Below are 21,617 nucleotides of genomic sequence, written 5' to 3' on the forward strand. Positions count from 1 at the left end.
ACAATCTGTGGTTAACTAAAGTAGTTAAAAGATAGTATCAAACTTAAAGAAAAAACATATCATTGCGCAAAGATGGGTGGCAGGTCAGAAGATTGGACAGAATATTAAAAAAAGCAGAGTGGCTAAAAGATTAATAAGGAGGGAAAAATTAAACATATGAGGGAAAGCTAGCCAAGAATATAAAGACAAATAGTAAGAGTTTCTATAGATACTTTAAAAAAAGTTAGTGAGCATTGGTCCTATAAAAAGTGAGTCTGGGGAATTAGTAATGGAAAATAAGGAGATGGCAGATGAATTAAACAGGTATTTTGCATCGGTTTTCACTATAGAGGATACAAGTAACACCCCAGAAATAGCTGCAAATCAGGAAATGGAAGGGAGGGAGAAACTCAAGAAAATTACAATCACTTGGGAAGTGGTATCGAGCAAATCATTGGAGTTGCGGGCTGACAAGTGCCTGGGTCCTGGTGGAGTTTCTCCTAGGGACTTAAAAGAAGTGGCTAGTGAGATGTTGATGCATTGGTTTTACTTTTCCAAAGTTCCCTAGATTTGGGGAAGGTTCCATCAGATTGGAAAATAGTGAATGTAACTCCTTTATTCAAAAAAGGAGACAGAAAGCAGTAAACTCCAGATCAGTTAGCTTAACATTTGTCATCGGGAAAATGCTAGAAGCTATTAAGGATATTATAGCAGGGCACTTTGAAAAATTCAAGGAAATCAGACAGAGTCAGCATGGTTTTGTGCAAGGGAAATCATGTTTAACGAATTTATTGGATTTCTTTGAAGAAGTAACATGTGCTGTGGATGAAGGGGAACTGTTTGGATGTACTACACTTCAATTTCCAGAAGGCATTTGAGAAGGTGCCACATTGAGGGTTATTGAAGAAAATAAAAGCTCCTGGTGTAGGGGGTAACATATTGGCATGGATAGAAGTGTGCCTAGCTAACAGAAAACAGTAGGCATAAATGAGTCATTTTCAGGCTGGCAAGATGTAACAAGTGGTGTGTCACAGGAATCAGTGCTGGGGCCTCAAATTTTTCACAATTCATATAAATGACTTGGATGAAGGGACTAAAGATATGGTTACTAAATTTGTTGATGACACAAAGATAGGTAGGAAAGTAAGTTGTGAAGAGTACTTAAGGAGGCTACAAAGGGATATAGATAGGTTAAGTGAATGGACAAAGATCTGACAAATGGAGTATAATATGGGAAAATATGAAATTGCTCATTTTGGCAGGAAGAATATCCAAATGGTGAAAGATTGCAGAGCTCTGAGGTACAGAGGGACCTGGGTGTCCTAGTGCATGAATCACAAAAGGTTACATGCAGGTACAGCAAGTAATTAGGAAAGCTAAAAGAATGCTATTGTTTATTGCGAGGGAAACTGAATATAAAATTAGGGAGGTTATGCTTTAGTTATACAGGGCATTAGTGAGACCACATCTGGAGTACCGTATACAGTATTGGTCTCCTTATTTAAGGAAGGATGTAAATGCATTGGAAGCAGTTCAGAGAAGGTTTACCAGACTAATACCTGGAATGGGCAGGTTGCCTTATGAGGAAAGTTGGACAGGCTAGGCTTGTACTTGGAGTTCAGAAGTGTCAGAAGCGGTTTGATTGAAACACAAGATCCTGAGGGGATTTGACAGGGTGGATGTGGAAAGGCTTGAGGGGGCTGAGTGGCCTCCTCCTGCTCCTAATTTGTATGTATCCCCACTTGATAAACTTCCAGCAACTTGCATGAGTCATGTCTCAACTACTTGAACAATAGAGCAGCTCTGTCACAAAAATTAATGTTTCCCAGTATAGGTGCAACAAGCAGATGTGAAATATTCACTAACAGTTACGCATAAAGCAACAAACTCCAGCTCTGATGTTTATAGATTAGCAGAATGTGGCTGCAAGAGGAAGTAGTGTTGGCTTGAACCACCTCTTACTCATAACATTCTCACATCAGGTTACAGAACAACTATTTAATTTGCTCACTACATTAACAAGGTACAATGTTCAGCTCACACATCCTGGGATTTACTTTTACAGGCAGCCAGGGCAGGCAACAATACAATTTTCAGTTTCAAACATATGAGAAAACTTCCCATTTTGCAGAGTCACGTTGTGGTCTTGTATAGAAACCTGCTTCCTGTTGTGTTGAAGGCAGCAAACTATCCTCGGTAATGATGTGAAATTTTGCTTTTTACCTTTATACTAAGGAGTTACTTCAGGCAGAATTAGTTCCATAAGTGGTGGCGTATAAATTGGGGAAATTTGACAAATTAATCCACATTTCCAAAACTGGTTATGTGTTGTGTTCCTTGGTTTGGACCAGGGTTTGGGTGGGTGGGTGGGTGGGTGGGGTGCGTGCACGCGCACAGGTGCAATTGTTAAGACACCAGTACATTATTGGATGCTGTCTGGGCATCCAACACTTCAGCCACCTAGCAACCACAGGCAAAGTGAAGGAGCTGGTGCAAAGGCACCAGCTAAAATGCCTGTCTGAGGGTTTGTGAACCTCCAACTATAAACGTATCTAGCATTTGTTACCTCCACTAACAGCGGAAGCAATCCGGTAAAGACAGGAAATGGAAACACTCAGCAGGTCAGACAGCATCAGATTGAGTTAACATCTTGGGTCAATTGCCTTTTGTCAGAGTTGCAGAGTTGTTCTGATGAAATGTCAATAATTTCAAATGTTAATCTGTGCCTTCTCTCCACATGATAACCTGTTGAGTGCTCCAGCATTTCCTGGCTTTATTTCAGATTCTAAGAGCAGCAGTATTTTGCTTCTGGTAATTTGAAGGGTGTCTCTGTGTCGAAGATCCAGATGCAGCAGCAATATGCTACATTTGAGAGTCATCTGAAAGGGTAGAGTCACTGGGTACATTTTGTGCATCCATATTAAGCAGGAAAGTAGGACAAACGTGACTGCCCTGCAGGATGATGGTGATTCTAAACTTCAGATTTAGCTATGCCTGCTGTTCTTCAAGAAACAACAAGCTCTCAACTCCCAATGAGAACAGCATCACTGTATTGGATTAAACCAAATCAAGTACCTTGAAAAAAAAGGTCAACCTTCAATCACCCAACTGGGAACAGGGTGGATAAATACTCTGACTACTGCAGCTTCTTAGATAAGAGACTGAGTGGTGATGAGCAGCCTTTAATCGGAAAAATAGGTCCAACAGTATTCCCAACTCTATTATTTGTCTGAAAGTCAACAACCTAAGCATTCCTTTTTGTTTCTTGTCCTGGGTCATGACACAAGGAAATATGCTGACATCTAACCAGTCAGAACTATTGGAATTCAGAAACTTTCACAAGCAGGCTCAAACTTTTAAGCCAACACTATAGCACAAAGACATGGAGTAATTCTACATGCTGTTTCAATTTATTAAACATAAAACTTTGGATTTCCAAAGTCATAGGCTTTAGAAAAATAACTCTGGGTAGCAAGACCAGAAACAAATGCAAGTTTGTAGCAAGTAAAAAGCTATTTAGGAGATTCTGTTTTAAAAACTCAAATTATAACTGTTCGTAATATTTTCATAGGCATGACAGAGACAACTGAAGGAGCTTATGAAATTACTCTGGGGAAGTTAGGGGCTTTGAATGGGCCAAGCGATCTTTTCTCGAACTTTATGTTCTTAAGGTTGCAACAGTTCTGGTCACTACATCCCACCGCCAATCCCTGTGTATCACCATCATATGTGTGGATAAGAGAACTGCAGAAAGCAGAATAACCACCCACTGAATACGAATGTGCTAAAGAGCCCTGCCAACGAACAATTACGAGAATGTGCATACAGGCATTTGAGCAAGTCCATCCTGCAGCATGGGAAAAGGTTTCTGGAGAAAAAAATGAAAAAAAAATGAGTGCCCTCACACAACCTCTGAATGATGCCCATCTGTTTGCAACAGATGCCAACATCCTTCATGGAAATTTAAACTTCAGGTTAAATAGGCATTTTGGAGCACACCGTTAGTATTATCCAATAGAAATGGCCAGAGAGAAACCTGACATATCCCAGATCAGAGATATAATAAAATTATCCAAGTTCGAGATCTAAGCTAAGGAAATAGACTCACTTTAGATCAGGTAACAAACTGTTACCTTCATATTGCAGACATATAGCAAAGATGTCAGACTTGAGCAGCTCTGCCCCATGAATCTTAATAGACCTCAACAATCTCATTGCTCAAATTAGGTCTAATGGGTGTGCAACTCAGTGAGGCTGAGAGAACTTTGCTGCAATGGATTAAGTCAAACATCCTGGGCATTGTGTGTAAACTTAAACCATGTCAAAAATGATGCCATTCAAATCCTCAGCCCAGGCTTTCCCAGGAGGCTTCTTAGATGGCTGCCTTCAGGATCTTTGGGCCAAGAGGAATTTTCTTCACATTAGAGTTGAGTGCATCTTTGAACAAAGTGTCAAGTGCAAATCACCTCGCAATGCAAACTGCGGAGGTCAGAAGAAAAGGCCACTTTGCTGAAAAGAAAAAATATATTAAAAGATTAAGATGGTTATATATCTGCATGTCAGTGATTCCAAATTTCCCCTCTTGCAGCCAAGGAGATTTTCTTTTCATGAGATAGATGAGAAAGATCACCTGACCCATACATCCTGGAGGATCCCACAGACCCAGTACTGTACAGCACCCAACTATTAAAGTGGTTCCAGAGATTCTATCTCCACCATTCATTCAGATGATTATTCAACACAATGATCACTCAAATTCTTGATATCAGGCTTGAATGTAAATCTACCATGGTTTAATCAGAGGTAGAATTCCATGTTTATCAGGTCTACACCATTTGCCATCTTGTGTTTCTTTACTAGCCCCCTCATAGTTGCTTCTTCTCAGGGATAAGAGCTTAAATTGCTAGAGTTTTTCCTCCTGGCTTAGCCCTCTGATGCTGGGGAGCAGTCTTGTCAATCCTCTAAACATTGCTTCTAGGTTCTGGACTCCCTCGTGTCTCAGTGACCAGAACTCTGTTTTAGCCGGGCATAGTACAACTTGTAATCTAGTCATGCATCGGTTTTTTTTGCTGATTGCTGCTGCAACTATGTAAAATTTGATACTTCTAATCATCCTTAGACCCCTCCCCAATTCAACTACTTCAACACTATTATTGAAGTATGCAGCTCTCATCTTTCCTTTCCAAAGGAACTACTACGGTAACTTGTGACACCATCAACAAAGGCATTCCACAATCTGGCAGAGCACAACTGGAAGTTGCATTTTATGCAGTGTCCTACATTGCTCTCAAGACACCCTAGAATGTTTTTACAGCCAAAACAAGTGCAGTTGTGATTATGCAGCCAAACTTGACAGCCAAGTTTTGCTCAGCAAGGCCAGATCCCACATACAGTGAAAGAATGAATGACTTAAAAAAAACATCATTGGTGGCATTGGTTGCAGGATTAATTTAGGTCAGGATATAGTGACCACGTTCTGTTCTTCAAATAGTGCCAAAGCATCTTTTACATCCAACTGAACACGCAGCCTTGTTTTAAACCATGATTTCCTAAATTCATGGAGGCCATGGCAGGGGAATTAAGATAACTGCAAGGAAAATTGACTAAAATGTTCATCAACAATCATTACAGAGATGAAATTAGAGTAGGTTGAGAAATTATATTCATCCGACTTTTGTTTGTCTGATCTGATGTGTTCAATTTTTCAAATGAGTTACAGTGACTCCAGCTTTAATATTAAGCACTGCAGTCGTTACGGAATGTCCAGCTCCTGTTCTAATAGCATAGTGTTATGATCAAAGTTCAAATGTCGTTGTGCAAACATTGCACAGGAACTGCGGCTGGGTTACATTACTCAATTAATAAAAATCAAGGTGTCTTTGAGTATTCTCACATTAAAAGATTTATAAAGATGCCCAATAGAGGGAGGAAGCTCTCACACAAATACAAAGAACACTCAAGAGCTCCTCAAATCTTGACTATTCAGACTGTAAGCCAATGTTACCCAAATGACAAACTGCCCCAATCTAAAGCGCTTAGGAAGCAGGGCTAATACTAAACAAGTAGCTGACCTGTTTAGGACCTCATCCCGATCAGCAAGCCGACTTTTGATTTTACTCGTTAGGTAATCCAGGAATATCGTCCATATGTCAAGGCAGGAGAAATAACCCTCATGACTGGGCTGTAACAACAAAACGTCAGAAATTATGTTTGTTGCCTCTACAAACAGGGTACATGTTGTAGGACTACATATGATATAAAGGCACAAATACAGGCCATTTGGCCCAATCAGTCCATGCTGGGTGCTCATGCTTCGCTCGGGCCTCCTTCCACCTTTCCTCGTCTAAATCTACCATCATCGTTAACAAATTGTGAACAGCAATGGTTCCAACACTGATTCTTCAGGAGCAACATTTTCCACCTTCTGTCACTCTGAATAACTATCCTTTACTCCCACTCTCTGCTTTGTCTTGAAGGCAGCTAGCAATCCATTCTGCCACTTGTCCTCTGACTCCACATTCTCTGACCTTATTCATTAGACTATTATGGGCCATCTTCATCAAAAGTCTTTTGAAAATTCAGATAAACTACACTTAGTGCGTTACCACCATTTGTTAGCTCTGTTAGCTCCTCAAAAAATTCAATAAGGTTGGTCAAGCAAAATTTTCACTTTTAAAATCCACGACGATTATCCATTATTGTGTGTTTCATTTTTAGATGTTCTTCTATTCTCTCTTCTAGCAGGGATTTAATTACTTTTCCTGCCACGGATGTTAAGCTGACTGGTCTATAATTTCCTAGACATGTTCTTTTCCCTCTTCATAAATATCGTAATTATATTTGCTATCCACCAGTCCTCTGACACTACACCTTCTTCTAACGAATTATTATATATGTGTTGTACAGCCTCTGTTGAGAGGTGATCTTATTGAAACATACAAGATTCTGAGGGGACTTGAAAGGGTGGATACCAAGAGGATGTTACCTCTTGTGGGGAAGACTAGAACCAGGGGCACAGTTTAAAAATAAGAGGTCTCTTTTAAGACGGAGAGGAAGAGAATTTTTATCTCCAAGGGTCATTAGTCTGTGGAATTCTCTTCCCCAGAAAGCAGTGGAGGCTGAGTCATTGAATTTATTCAAGGCTGAGTTAGATAAAATTTTGATAGACAAAACAGTCAAGGATTATGGAGGGGCAGGCAGGAAAGTGGAGTTGAGACCACAATCAGATCAGCGTGAACTTATTGAAAGCTGGAGGAGGCTCAAAAGGCCAAATAGCCTATTCCTGTTCATAAGTCCTGTGTTCCTATCTCTTCCATAGATTATTTTAAATTACGTGAATGCAATCTATCTGGACAAGGGGCTTTTATCCTCAATTTTAGTTTATTTAATAAAATAATTTTAAGTGTACTTACCTTATTCATCTCATCATTCAATGACAAGTCTACCTGCCTATCTCCTTGGTAAGCACTGAAGCAAAACAGGATTTAATATTTCTGCCATGTCTCTATCGTTATCATTGGTATTATCCTGTCTATCGCTTAGTGATCCTACTCCCATCACAGCCTTTTTTTAATTGATGTGCCTGTAAAAGATTTTATTCCAGTCCCGTGAAAATTTAATTTCATTGTTCCTGTCTTCTTAATTGATTTATTTACTTCTCCCCTTATTTCTATTTTCCTCCTTATCATGTACTCTTCTCTCTCGATGTACTTAACGTTTGCCTCCTTTCTAGCCCTCAATTGTTCCCTAGGTCTTTATTCATCCATGGGGTCCCACTGATGCTCAGTTTGCACTTTCCTGTCTGCAGAATATTTTCCTGCATTCTTTTGAACACTATTTTAAATGTTTCCCATTGTAGATCTACACCGCTGTTGCCAATATTGCTGTCCATTTTTGTTTTACCAAGTTCTATTCTCAACCCCTCAAAGTCAACTTTTCTCCAATCTATTAACTGGACAATCATACATTTGTCCATCTCTACCATCATCTTAAAGCTTATTATATTGCTTTGATGCCCCCTTACTTTTAAAAAAAAATCTGCTCTGGCTTATTCCCCATTATTAGATCCAATGTTCCACCTATAGGCTGTACACATTTTCTAAAGTACAGGTCACAGGAAGTCGGTCTCACCTGATGAAAGGTGTATTTGAAAAGAAGGGCCAGAAACTCTACCACTGGAAACTGGGAGTTGGACTCGATTCGACGCAGGTGAACACTCACAAAAAGTCGTAGGAAGTCAGTGAACTTTTCCACATAGCTAAAAGGGAAAGATCAGAGATAGAGATACTCAAGACAGTAATTACAAGCCGAATCTCAAAATTTTAAATACACACAATGGAGAAGATAGCTGATAAACACTCATTACTGCAAGAAATATAGGTCATTTACATTATAACAAAAAGCCCTGCAACCATTGCGTACAGGATGACAACTGTTCACTCCAATATCTGAAACATAGCATGAGAAAATCCAGTCATAGCAACTTGGGTCGTTCACACAAAAATCCAAACCAGACTCGGACTTCATTCACATTCACTGTTCTTGTCCAAAGCGATCCTACTGTGGGTTCCTACTGTGCTCTCCCAAAGGCGGTGACTCATGCCACGGCACAATTCACAAGTGCTGTCAGCAGAGACCTCATCAATAGCTATTATTCATCCACTGTAGTGGGCTAGGCCAGTGGTTCTTAAACTGAGGTTGAGTGTTTACTGAACAGGGCAGGCTTTACAGCTGCACAGGTGGTGGGCTTGGAGCAAGCTGGAAGGTGGGAGTGGAGTGTGGTCACCAAATGTGCAGCGCAGAGTGGCCTAGCTGTCTCACCCAGGAGTGCAATGGGGCAGCACTAAAAAGGCATAGATCATTACATCTGAAAGTAATCTGCAACTAAATATCTGTAAACAAAATCTGTTTTCTTAAAAGCATTATTAAAACACACTTTTCATTTTGTATTATCATTTAGATGGGTGCAGTGATTACTAATGCATTTGAAAAATAATGCATTACTAATTACTACATTACTAATGCAATTGAAAAATGACCCTTCAATCAAAAAAAATTGAAAACCACTGGATTAGACAACCATATCAGTGAGCATGATTGTTGAGCCAGGTTCCTTCATGGGTGCAAAAATACACACGTACCTTTCAGCATCCAGTCACACCTAATGATTACGAGCAGCTATTCTGGCCAATTCCCCTCTCACTAGTCTGTAACCAACTGTAGTACCTCTACTGCTGTCCGACAGATCTTAGCCTCACTAACCTTGTATTACTCAGTATTACAGAATGTTGTGCCTTTGCACCTTAAGCCTTCATTCATATTAATGCAAACCTGTGTGGCCACTATTTCCAGATACAAAAAGGAATTGCACACCATCAAGTTATCCTTATACTCAGAACCGTGGTCAATGATAGTTAATAAGGAAATGCTGACTTCAATCTCTCAGCCAGCAGACGATCAGCTAATCAATACTGTTAAAACACAACCGGGCGATGAATATGTCCAGCTCCAAGCTTCACAGTACTACCAACCAGTTGCAGCTAATGGAGACAGCATGTGCTGCTTCATAAATCATATGGTAACTAGGTCTTTACAATGTTATGATGTTTGACAAAGAATTTCTTATTACTACTGTTCAGCTTTCAATACTTGCTGCCTTATCGAGAGAACAGAGCTCATTGTATTCTTAAGAGGACTGTGTTGTACAATCTGCAGATTACAGGAATGCCCAGCCATACTCTCCAGTTCAAGTTCATGTTTGGATCCTGCACACAACAGGGCAAGTCCTGTAAGAATACACTACACACCAGTATATAGCTTACAGATCCACAAAACAGCATGTGAGCTCTGGCAACTTATTTTGTTTGATCTTTCTTACTTTTATATTTATTTCTTACTTGTGGCTGGAGCTTTCAAAGGGCTGCCATGAGTGCTACAGTGGTGAATAAATCCTAAATCAGACCAACAAGGAAACCATGCTTTTAGAGCCAATTATTTCCCTTGTTATCTGGATTACAGAAGCTCAGGGCAGCAGGTCTTACAGACGGCCATTTACTGACAGAAGTGCAAATTCTTTATGAGAGATGTTAAACTGATTTTTTTTTTGATCTTCACATCCAAACCTGAATCTACACATTATTTCCTTTTTAAAGGATTTCATAAAACAGGAGACTTTTCTTCCACAGTGAAATGAACAAACTTTTAATATTAGTGTTAAGATGTAGAGGAATAAAATGCAAGATACTCATGTTGCCATACAATTTCGCTTTGGGCTCAAACTCCATATGCATAGCAGATGATGGCAAAGCCAGGCTTATCCAAAATGCATTTGTTTCCAAACAGTGTACTAAGTAATCTCAGAGCAGGCCCCCGCACCATACCTCCTATGCTAGGGTATCTACAAGGCTTACCTTTCTTCTAGCTCTTCCAGGCGGCTCTTTATGGAGTGTGCATTGTTCTCTTTGGTGATTTTCTGCAGCAAGTAGAATGTCTGCTGGAACATACGCAGTAGATACTCCTCAAATTCCACAGGGACACAGTTCTTGGACATGAGTTCATTAATGCAGGACATGGCTAATACACCCAGTTTACCTCGCTCCTGGATGATGTTATTATTGTGGCCATTTCCATTCACAGCAACTAGTTTCTTGGCACGGGTATCACAGCCAAAACGAGCAAAGTGGAAGATGGTAGTCAGGAGAGTTGGGGTGATGCTGGCAGAGAGTGGGATCCAGCTGAAGAGATGAGTCAAACAGTCCAAAGCCAGAAAACAAACATGCTCACTCTCTGGATCCAAAATTGGGATTGGCTGATTTAATAATTTGGCAGCTTGGGGAGTCTGCAATAGGCTACTAAGCAAATCACCTAACAGGGAAAAAAATCATTAGACTTCAGTAGCTTCAAGTTATTGGCAGCCTCACTGAAATGCAGAAAAGCAAATATATATGTATTATTAATCATTGCTGCAAGATATGAAGCCTTTTCTTTACTTCAAAAAATGGTTTGATATCATCCCAATAAATGTTCTTGTTCTAGCTGTTAGGTTTTCAGGTTTGTACCTTGGGCATTTCAGGCTTCCGTATACATTACTACAGAAGATATAAGTCCTGGTTTCCCAAAGAACAGAAAGCTTAACCGATTCATCTGAAGAAACTTAAGAATGCTGGAGACATAATTCTGAAGGAATGTAGTAATCTGTCATGGACTAATTCCAGTCCTCTCATGAGTATTTTTTGCTTGTGTTTTCTGTGACTTTAATTATAAATTAATTTCAGCAGTACTCTAGCCTGTACGAAGAGGTCTAGTATCGATACTTCTGGTTATCATAATTGATAGGACATATAGTGGATACTGAATGCATTCTTCAGCGGCTAATTTACTATGATTAGCTGCACTGCTTCTAATCTGCACCAAATTAACAAATTTCAGTTTGTGGGCACTCCCTGTCAACAGAAATCATCAATCCATTTACATGAGCAAACTATCCTTTGGGGAAGGCAACAAACAAAGATCAAACTGAGACATCCCTTGGTACTAGCAGCAGATTGGATTTTGTCCAAGCTAGGTTTTCTTCTAAAATAAGCCTGCTGCCCGAGCTTAGTCTCAACAACAACTAAAAATGTTAGGTATTCAGTGGGAAGACTAAGGTACAATCACAAGCATAACATGTCTTTGAAAGAAGATTACTCCTTGTAAGACCAGAGGGGCCATGTGTCACTACATTCCAATGGCACAGCAGGAAGCTTAATTATGCTGATACTGGGATGGGTAGGCTTTTTATGCTGTGCAGTAATCTTGAATGACTGTGTGCTGAGCTGAGTCTGAAACTTGGTATTCAGTTCTTGGTTTGAAGCCAAGCCTATTTTGAGGAGTGCTTTACAGTCTTCTACAAAGGAGATGGGGCTCATGATATTTTGTACAAGGAGCACGGATCATTTATGGTCCGAGTCCTACTATAATTTAACTATATATTGACAACTGAAAAGTGGACTCTGCCCTTCGTCATAGGCGATTCAAGGTTCCCTTGTGTATGTGATTAATAACAATGAATCTCGTGCAAAAACCAAAGATTGTGACAGTGCAGTTAAAAGATCCTGAGGTTGTCAACAGACACTGCTGAGTTACCGTGGAGTTTTACTCCGAGTCTGGCTGCTCTCTACCTCACTTGAGACTTCTTGAGATCACTAAGTATCTTAAATAGATGTGTTCTATTTCCTAATGGCACCATCATTTTCCTACAGAATGAATATATTTGCATCAAAATTGGTATGTTTAATGCAAATCACCTTCATGTGATCAGGGTGGTTATATCCAAATCACAGGCATTTCAACCAAACAGAACCTACCACTATCTCCTGAAGTTGGGGAGGGAGGCGGAGTAGCAGCTGTAACACTGTTTTTATCCCAAATGGTCTCTAAAATACCTGCAAAGAAAAATATCGTTGAGAAAATCTAACCCTTATGTGTAGTATTTACGTTAAAATATTAACAAAGTTATCTAACGCCAAATTTCAGGTCACACTGTAGCAAGTGAGTTAGCAGAAACTTTGAGCAGTAACATTACGAGAAACCTTTACACCATAGGGTCCCAGCTCGCCCCTACATTTCCAAACTAACCAGGACTTAGTGTTTTATTTTTGAGGTTTATGGTAAAGAATTTTCTATTTCTGTACCAGCAGTCCTTTGTAAAGCTCTCTCCACTCCAGTCTCTGGTTGAGGTTATTTATCATTAATATAAATAGCTGGTACATAAGAAAAAGGAGCAGGAATAGACCATACAGCCCCTTGAGCCTTCTCCAACATTTAATATGATGATGGCTGATCTTCAGCTACAACTCCACTTTCCTGCCTGCTCCTCAATTCCCTGACAGATCAAAAATCTATCTCAGCCATATATATATAAAACATATATATATATTCAATGATGGAACATCCACAACCCACTGAGGTAGAGAATTTTGAAGACACAGAACCCTCAGTGAAGAAATTTCTCATCTCAGCCCCTTATCCCAAGACTGTTCCCATGTTCTCAAATCCCCAGACAGGGGAAACAATCTGTGTCTACTCTGTCAAGCTCTTTCAAGTCTTGTATATTTCAGTGAGATCACCTCTCATTCTTCTAAGCTCCAGACAGCATTGGCTAATTTACTCAGCTTCTTATCATAGGACACCCTTCTCATCCCAGGAATCAATCTAGTGAACCATTCCAATGCAAGTATAACTTTTCTTAAAGATGGAGACCAAAACTGCATTCAGTACTTCAGATGTGGTCCCGCCAAAGCCCTGTACAATTTTAGCAACACTTCCTTATTCCTGTGCTTAAATCCTCTTGCAATAATAACCTTCATGCCATTTGACTTCATAATTGCTTGTTATAACTGCATGCTAGCTTGTGTTCCTTGTACGAGTACACCGAAGTCCCTCTGAACATCAAGTTTTTCGCCTTTTAAAAAACATTCTGCTTTTCCATTCTAACTGTGGAGTGACTAGCCTCACACTTTCCCATATTATACTCCATCTGCCAACACTCACCTCTATCTTTTTTCAGCCTCTTTAGCCCCAACAGCTTGCTTTCCCACTTAGCCTCTTATCATCTATGAACTTTGATACATTACTCTGTACATTTGTCTAAGACAATCATAAATAGATTGTAAATAACTGGGGCCTGAGCATTGATCCTTGCAGCACTCCACTCGTTACTGCCTGACAACTTTAAAATGTCCTATTTATCTCTACTCTTAGCTTCCTGTCCATTAACCAATCCTTTATTCATATTACCCTCAATTCCACAAATCCCTATCTTGTGTACTAACCTTTGTGCGGCACCTTATCAAATGTAGTTTGGAAATCCAAGTATACTACATATATTAGTTCCCATTTATCTACCCTATTAGTTATGTTCTCAAAAAATTCCAATAAGTTTGTCAAACATGATTTCCTTTCATTAAACCACTTTGCCTTTGTCTGATCATACTACGATTTTGAGTGCATTGTTAAGAGTTCCTTATAGATTCCAGATGACTCATTAGAATAACTGGCCTGTAGTTCACTGTTGTACCTCTCCTTCCTTTTATCAATAGTGGTGTTACATTTGCTAGTTTCCAATCTGCTGGGACAATTCCTGAATCTAAGGAATTTTGGAAAATCATAAATGGTGCATACATTATCTCTGCAGTTATCTCTTTTCGAACCCTAGCATGTAGGCCATCACGTCCTGAGGATTTGTTGGATTTTAGTCCCTTGCGTTTCTCCAGCACTTTTTCTCTGCTGATATTAGTTATCTTAAGTTCCTCACTCTTTTTAGCACCTAAGTTACCTCTATTTCCAGTATGTATTGTGTGCCTTCTACTGTGAAGACAAACAAAATATTTGCTTAATATGTCATTTCCTCACTCCACCATGATAATTTCTCCTGCCTCTGCCTCTAATGTTTACTTTACCTACTCTCCTCCTTTTCATATGCTTGTAAAAGCTCTTACAATCTCTTTTTATGCCTGCCTAGTTTATACTCATTCTATTTCTTCTTTATCATCAACTTTTTGGTGACCATTTGCTGGTTTCTAAAACACTCCCAACCCTCAATCTTACTAATATGCTTTGCAACATTGTAAGCCTCTTAACTTAATAGCACCTTAACTTCATTAGTAAGCCACAAATGGATTCTTCTTGCTGAGATTTATTTATTTTAAATGGAATGATTTTGTTGCTCGTTTTTAATTGGTTTTACTGCCATACCTTTTAGCCTATTTACACAATCAACCTTATCGAACTCTCTCCTTATACCAACGTAATCGGCTTTAAGATTCTTCTTTGGGACTGGATATGTTTCTTTCAAACTTAGTATGGCATTCAATTATATTTTGATCACCAATTCCCAGTAGACCTTTTACCAAGAGATTACTAATTAACTTTGTTTCATTGCACAATACTACATCTAAAACAATTTTATCTTTGGTTGGTTCCACAACATTTTATTCCAGGAAAGTATACAAAAACATTCTACAAATTCATCTTCCAGGTCATCTTTGCCATTTTGATTAATTTTATAGACTGGATCAAAGCGCCCCACTATTATTAGATTGCCTTTGTTACAAGCTCCAATTATTTCTTGCTTAATGTTCTGTCCAACAGCATAACCATTATTTGGGGGGCTATAAACTACTCTCACCAGTGTTTCTGACCCTTGATTACATGCCTAATCTCCATCCAGACTGATTCTACTTCCCGATCTTCTGAACCAAGATCCTTTCTCACTATCCTTGTCATTCTTTACTTTCAGCCTACTCCTCCTTTTCTATTTGATCCATCTTTCTGAAATGCTGTGTACCGTGGAATATTTATTTCACAACCTCAGTCACCTTATAACCACATCTCTAATGGCCACTGGATCTAAACCATTTATCGCTATTTGTGCCACAGGCTCATATACCTTATTAAGAATGTTTTGCACATCAGATAAAGGGCCTTTAATTTTCAAACTATTATTTGCATGGACCTTATTCGCTGATACACTATTATTAAAACACTCTGTCCCTCCTGTACCATTCTGCTTGTCTTTACCCATATCACTCCACTGTTCTATTGCTTTGACATTTGTCTTTAGATTTCTAAATCTTCTTTCACCTGAACTCTCCCTCCCCTCTTTTAGTTTAAAGTCTACAGCCCTAGTTATATGATTTGCCAGGACACTGATCCCAGACTGTTTTAAGTGGAGCCCATCCCAACAGAAGGGCTCCCTTTTTCCAGAGTACATGTATCAGTGCCCCATGAATCAAAACGCCTTCTCAGACCACCCTGAACAAATGCATTTATTTCTCAAAGTTTGCTTGATCCTATGCCAACCGCTGCCTGGCTCAGGTAACAAATCCGTGATTACTACATCTGAGGTTGTGTGTTTTAATCTGCACCCAACCAAAATTTGAGTCAGCATTTGCAGTATTAGTTTGCCATCACCTGTGTAAATGCAAAAACATGCAGGCTACTCTATTTGAAGCATATTCCACAAAATTTGCAAACTATGCTGTTGACTGAGCTTCTAAATGGACTGCTCCATCAAAAAGAAGAATGTGCAGGGTTACGGGGAATGGCACTAGGTGAAGTGTCCATTTGGAGAGCCGGTACAGACATGGGCCAAATGGCCTCCACCTATGCTGTAACAATTCTGTGATCTAACTCCTCAAACACTCTCAGCAGAACATCATTCCTAGTTCTACCTATGTTGCTCGTTCCTACATGGACAACAACTAGATCTGCATTGTCCCAATCAAAATTTGATTTCAGCTGCAATGAAAGTCCTTCAACCTGGCACCGGGCAGGTAAAACAACATTCAGAGCTTCTGGGCGCAGCTGCAGAGAATAGTATCAACCCCCTGACTATGCTGTCCCTTAGCACGACAATCCTCTTCACCCTCCCCAATTGAATGGCATCCTGCATCATGGTACCAAGGTCAGTTTGCTCATCCAACCTGCAATCCTTGTTCTCATCTACACAGGTAGAAAGGACCTCATACCTGTTGGTCAAAGTCAAGGGCTGAGGCTCTTCCATCACTTTATTCTGAGCCTTGTGCCTGCCAGGCTTGCAGTCACATCCTTCTGTCCTTGATTATTAACCAACTCTAAAGTTAGAGGTGTGACTGCCTCCATCTGTAACTCAGACTCCAGCTCAGTAACTCTGAGCCAATGTTGGTTGGTTGTTCAGAAGTACAATGAATTCCACAAACTCCCACGTTTCAATTACTATACATCACCTGCACTGCCATGTCTGTCTTATCTAATGTGATTAGTTAACTGCTTACTAAATTAGTAACTCAGTCTTTGTCAAAGCTTTTTGCCTTGCACTCATCAGGACGAATCGCAAAAATACCAATTTCAGGGAAACAACAAATTTATACTGTATGAGAAGAGAGTGCTGATTGGTTTGCAAGTAGACTCCGATTGGTAGAAGAGTTGCCATGGAGAATGCACCAGTTGGTGACTGTTAATTTAAATTTCAAACAATACTTGGCAGTTAAGCTTGACTGGTCAAGACATTGCCCTGAGGAATGAACCAGCGAATGGCCGTCACTTATTTTGTTTAGTTGAAACAGGCGCAATGTGTGTGTACATGCTTTTTCTGCAATGAACAGGATCTTGTGTATTAATATATGTAGCTTGCAGTGCATGCAAATGTGCCACACTGCGAGCATGATTGATGATCTTAAATTGGTTGTTAGCGTAATTCTTAGCACACTGAGGATTATTTAGCAAACATTGTCCAATCACGGAATCGCATCTAATGTTGGGCATTGTGTTTTGAGTTTTGCAAGCATGGGCTTGGTTGGGTACTGTCTATACCTTGACTATTGCGAACAGCAAAAAGAACACACTATTTGATATGATGTGTCAGTCTTTGGGACGTACAGCCTACATACTTAGCATCACATTCAGACTGAAATTCATATACCACAATACTCATTTGCGATAGGCAGTATGTTTTTTGGCTTGACAGCAACACCCTGTTGGTGGCATTGCTACAGTATAATAGCAGCATGAAACAGCTAGCTTCATCTGTTGTGCAAATTTTTGAGATAGCTTGCCCTTCCATGGTAATCTGAGGGAGACTGGGCACTTTTCAGGGCTGAAAGTGATGGCTTTGTATTGTGCAAACTCAGTTTGGGCAATATACAGCATAAAATAATCTGATCAGGGTATCCATTATTCTGCAGGATGCCTATGATGCGCCTTATTTCAGCATCAAGCTTGCATGGTGAGCAAATGGCTTGTGCCCTATTTAAGAGATTTCCGTTAAGGCCAATCTTACAATGCGTGGAACTGTAAAAATCCTAACACATATACTGACCAGTGAAGTAGGTTTGTCGTAGAAGGCTGTACAGAATCTCCTGGCAGATTTCTCAACCAGTACATCAACAAAAGGGAGTTCATTTGACTGCTCCATTTTAAAAATGTCCATTAAGACATGCAAGGAAATTATTACATGCAGCTGCAGATTTAAATATAGCAAACATACCATCCACGTATCAGAAATATGGAAGGGGTAGGAGGTAAGGTGTCATTCCATTGAAGACATGTTTCTCACGGAAACAAACAAAAATGGTTACGAGATCTGGGGCTATGGCAACACCATCTATTTGGGGGTACATGGTGTTGTTAAAACTGAACTCAGCAGTGCAAGTTGCCAAGTTCATAAGTTCGACGAGTACTGATTCTCGCAATGGTAACGGGTCGAGGTTTCCATGATATAGTGCTTCACTGCAAATGAACTCCCTTTCCTTGATGTACTTGTTGAGAAATCTGCCAGGGGGTTCTCTACCACAGTCTATCTCAAGCCTACCTTCACTGGTCAATATACATGCTGGCATTCTTACAATTCAATGTGCTATAAGAATGGACTTATTGACAACCTCATAAAAAGGGCCCAAGCCATCTGCTCACCATGCAAGCTTGATGCTGAAATAGGATTCACCAAAGGCATCCTGTGGTTAATGGGTATCATGATCAGATCATTTTGCGTTGCATATCGCACAAACTCATGAACGGGCCCAAGGTTATCACTTTTGGCCCTGAAAAGTGCCTAGTCTACCTCAGATTAACGTTGGAAAGGAAAGGGATCTTAAAAATTTGAGCAACACATGAAGCTAACCATTTCACGCTGCTACTATGCAGCTGCAACACAAGTGGTATTCACCACTAACAGGACGCTGCCATCAAACCAAAACAACATTCTGCCTATCACACAAATGAATAATTTGGTATATGAATTTCAATGCGAGTGCAATGCTAGGTATGTAGGCTGTATGTCCCAAAGACTGGCAGATTGTATCAAACAGCACTTCTCTTCCATTGTTCGCAGCAGGCAAGGTGCAGACTGTACCCAACCAGCAAAATTCAAAACACAATGTCCAACATTAGGTGTTGATTTCACGATTGGACAATGTTTGCTAAATAATCCTCAGTGTACTAAGAATTACGCTGACAACCAATTTAAGATCGTCAGTCGGGCTCACAGTGTGGGGCATTTGCATGTACTGGCAGATACATATATTAATACACAGGGCCCTGTTCTTTGCAGACAGAAAGAACACTTCCGGACATTGCGCCTGTTTCAGCTAAACAAAATAAATGACAGCTATTTGCCGGTTCATTCCTCAGGGCAATGCTTGACCAGAGTCAAACTGCCTGGTTTAAATTTCAAACTCACCATAAACTGGTGCATTCCCCATGGCAATGCCTCTACTGGAGTCCACCTGCCAAACAATCAGCTCTCTTCTGAACCACTAAACGACTGTAAATTACAATCTCCTAGTTTGGAGGCAAAAGGAACACTAAACAGCTACTGGAGGTAAGCAGCACCTTCTCATACAGTATAAATTTTGTTTCCCTTACATTGGTATTCTTGGGAACTGTCTTGATTGCAAGATGAAAAGTTTTGACAAAAAGTCTTTTTCAGCAATACTCAAGTTCTGAACCACTAAACGACTGTAAATTACAATTTCCTAGCTTGGGGACAAAAGGAACACTAAACAGCTACTGGAGGTAAGCAGCACCTTCTTCCTCCTCTGCACTGAATTCCCACTTGTACCAATTTCCTGACTTAACACTTGGTTCATGAAGCACTCTAATCCCAGATCACGCTATGCAGTAGCAAACAAGGTTTACTTATACAGAGAGCTTATTAATGCTCCAGTTAATAACACTTATTCAGACAACTGCTTTTAGTTGATTAACAATTCTGACTGCTAGGCAGTTTCTGTTAGCTAGGTATCTTATCTAGCTTGTAGTTTCTTTTGCAGTTTTAAAGCTTAAGACAGATTCTAATTGTTAATCTAAATTACCGCTCGAAATATATTTAGAGACCCCATTTGCACCAAATTCCTGACTTAGCACTTGGTTCACGAAGCACAGTGTTCCCAGATCACTGCTCTTCCCACAGTTCTGAAACTTGAATTGTGCCATTTTTCCACTGCTGGTGTTCCAGTTATTGCAATAATTTAACTGAGCCAGCAGCTTCTAGGAATTCAGGACTCTTCTATAAAAAGCAGCAGTGCTGACCAAGAGGCAATGACAATGTAGCACTTCGTAGGCAGTAGCTGGGCTGGCACTTACAGGTAGGCTGAACCCCTACATAGGTGGGGCATCTATTATAACAAATACCTGGCTAAGAGCAACATTTACACTCACCCATTCTTCATAGTACAATATAAGTACAATAAGTTAGCTTATTCAATATTTTGGAGTGGCAACTTTACATACACATTTCTTAGCACACACTAGAATGGGTCCATTACTGGATTAGCAGGGAAGCACTTTGAAACAATAAAAAAAATCAGGCATCTGTGATGAACTTTGGGTTTCACAAAGCACAGCAAGAGACTACTATTTCAGTCTACAAGCTCATTCACATATCATCACCAATGTACATTTGTCTTCGATGCAAATTTATTGCATTGTGGGGTAATTAGTTGGAAAATGGCTGAATAGCTCCAACTGGGAATTTTTCATAAAATTTCAGATTTTATTACATCTTCTGTGCTGGCATTATGACACAGCGGATGGTAAATGCTGAGCTGCTCAAATCCCAGAGGAAAACTTGAAACAGCTGCCACAACTGTTTTGCAATTTGTAAATTTTTATTTCAAGATGCATTCCTTAAATTCAGTACTAATAGGTCCACTGAGTCTTAGGAGGTTTTTTTTTACAAGACTAAATTAAACATTTAATAAAAGAAATGATTTTAAGCACATACATAGGTCTACAAATTACTACTATGATAACTCCTAGCTCCCCTAATTAATCTAACTCCCAGTTACACCTCCGTTAAGGCAACAGTAAAACAAGATAGATTTCAACAGACCCAGGCAAAGCACACAATACGCTGGACAGTGATATTTAAAGTGAATTCTCTGAGCTTCGATTCCTGGAGACAGCAGCTTGATACATAGAGGCTGGAAGCTTTTCACACTTGTTGGATCTTAGAATGCCGCCTTCTTACACATAACCTCATCTCCTTTATACAGGTTTCCCCCTTTTAATGTAAATCTCATTGTCCCAATATGTCTTTGCGACTTTTTCCATAATATAAATCTTTCATAGTACTAAAAATAAACATGCTGTTTGCCTTAGCCTCTTGACTAGGTGTAACACCTTACCATCTCTTTGAAATTCAAGACTCTGGTTTATCTAAAAACGCAAATATTCTTCAAATCTCACATTCTAAAACTTCAGCCTTGTTTACATATTTAGCATTTCAAACCTAATTTCCCTGCTGAAACATTAAGCACCCAGACCAGCTGTTTGTAATTCAATTAAAACCCTACACAAAGAGAAACTAATCCAACCCCCATTATTAGCCTACCTTCGCAACAAATTACAATATTATGAAAATAGTTATATTTTCATGACAACACAGCCTTCTTGTACAGGCCTGTTTAAGTACAGACTCAGCAAAGCATTGCAAAATAGGAAGTTTATTGCACTTGGGAGGAAAACCACACAGTTAACCTCTGTGTACATTACAGTGTTTTGAAGTTGAGAGGAAATCTCACTTGCAAATGAATATTTACAAAATATATAAATAGATGCATCTTAAATTGAAAGTGGGAATTTCCGAGCAAGGGAACTATTGCAGCTTCTCTCATTTGCAC

At 39.7% G+C, this 21,617-nt stretch overlaps 1 protein-coding gene across 2 annotated transcripts in view; it reads right to left on the reverse strand.

Annotated features, from left to right (window-relative positions):
• The window catches only part of xpo6 (exportin 6), a 123,441-nt gene that overhangs the window by 44,560 nt on the left and 57,264 nt on the right, over window positions 1-21,617 (reverse strand). The window contains exons 6-9 of one of the 2 annotated variants that reach the window (XM_041206136.1): window positions 12,324-12,401; window positions 10,389-10,842; window positions 8,110-8,236; window positions 6,051-6,160 (exon numbers count right to left, since the gene is read on the reverse strand). In XM_041206136.1, coding sequence (XP_041062070.1) covers window positions 6,051-6,160; window positions 8,110-8,236; window positions 10,389-10,842; window positions 12,324-12,401 — 769 coding nt within the window. The remainder of the gene's footprint in view (window positions 1-6,050; window positions 6,161-8,109; window positions 8,237-10,388; window positions 10,843-12,323; window positions 12,402-21,617) is intronic. The other variant, XM_041206138.1, reaches the window with a different exon arrangement.

This window comes from Carcharodon carcharias, chromosome 15, assembly GCF_017639515.1.
Source record: "Carcharodon carcharias isolate sCarCar2 chromosome 15, sCarCar2.pri, whole genome shotgun sequence".
In the NCBI taxonomy this organism is placed as follows: domain Eukaryota; kingdom Metazoa; phylum Chordata; class Chondrichthyes; order Lamniformes; family Lamnidae; genus Carcharodon; species Carcharodon carcharias.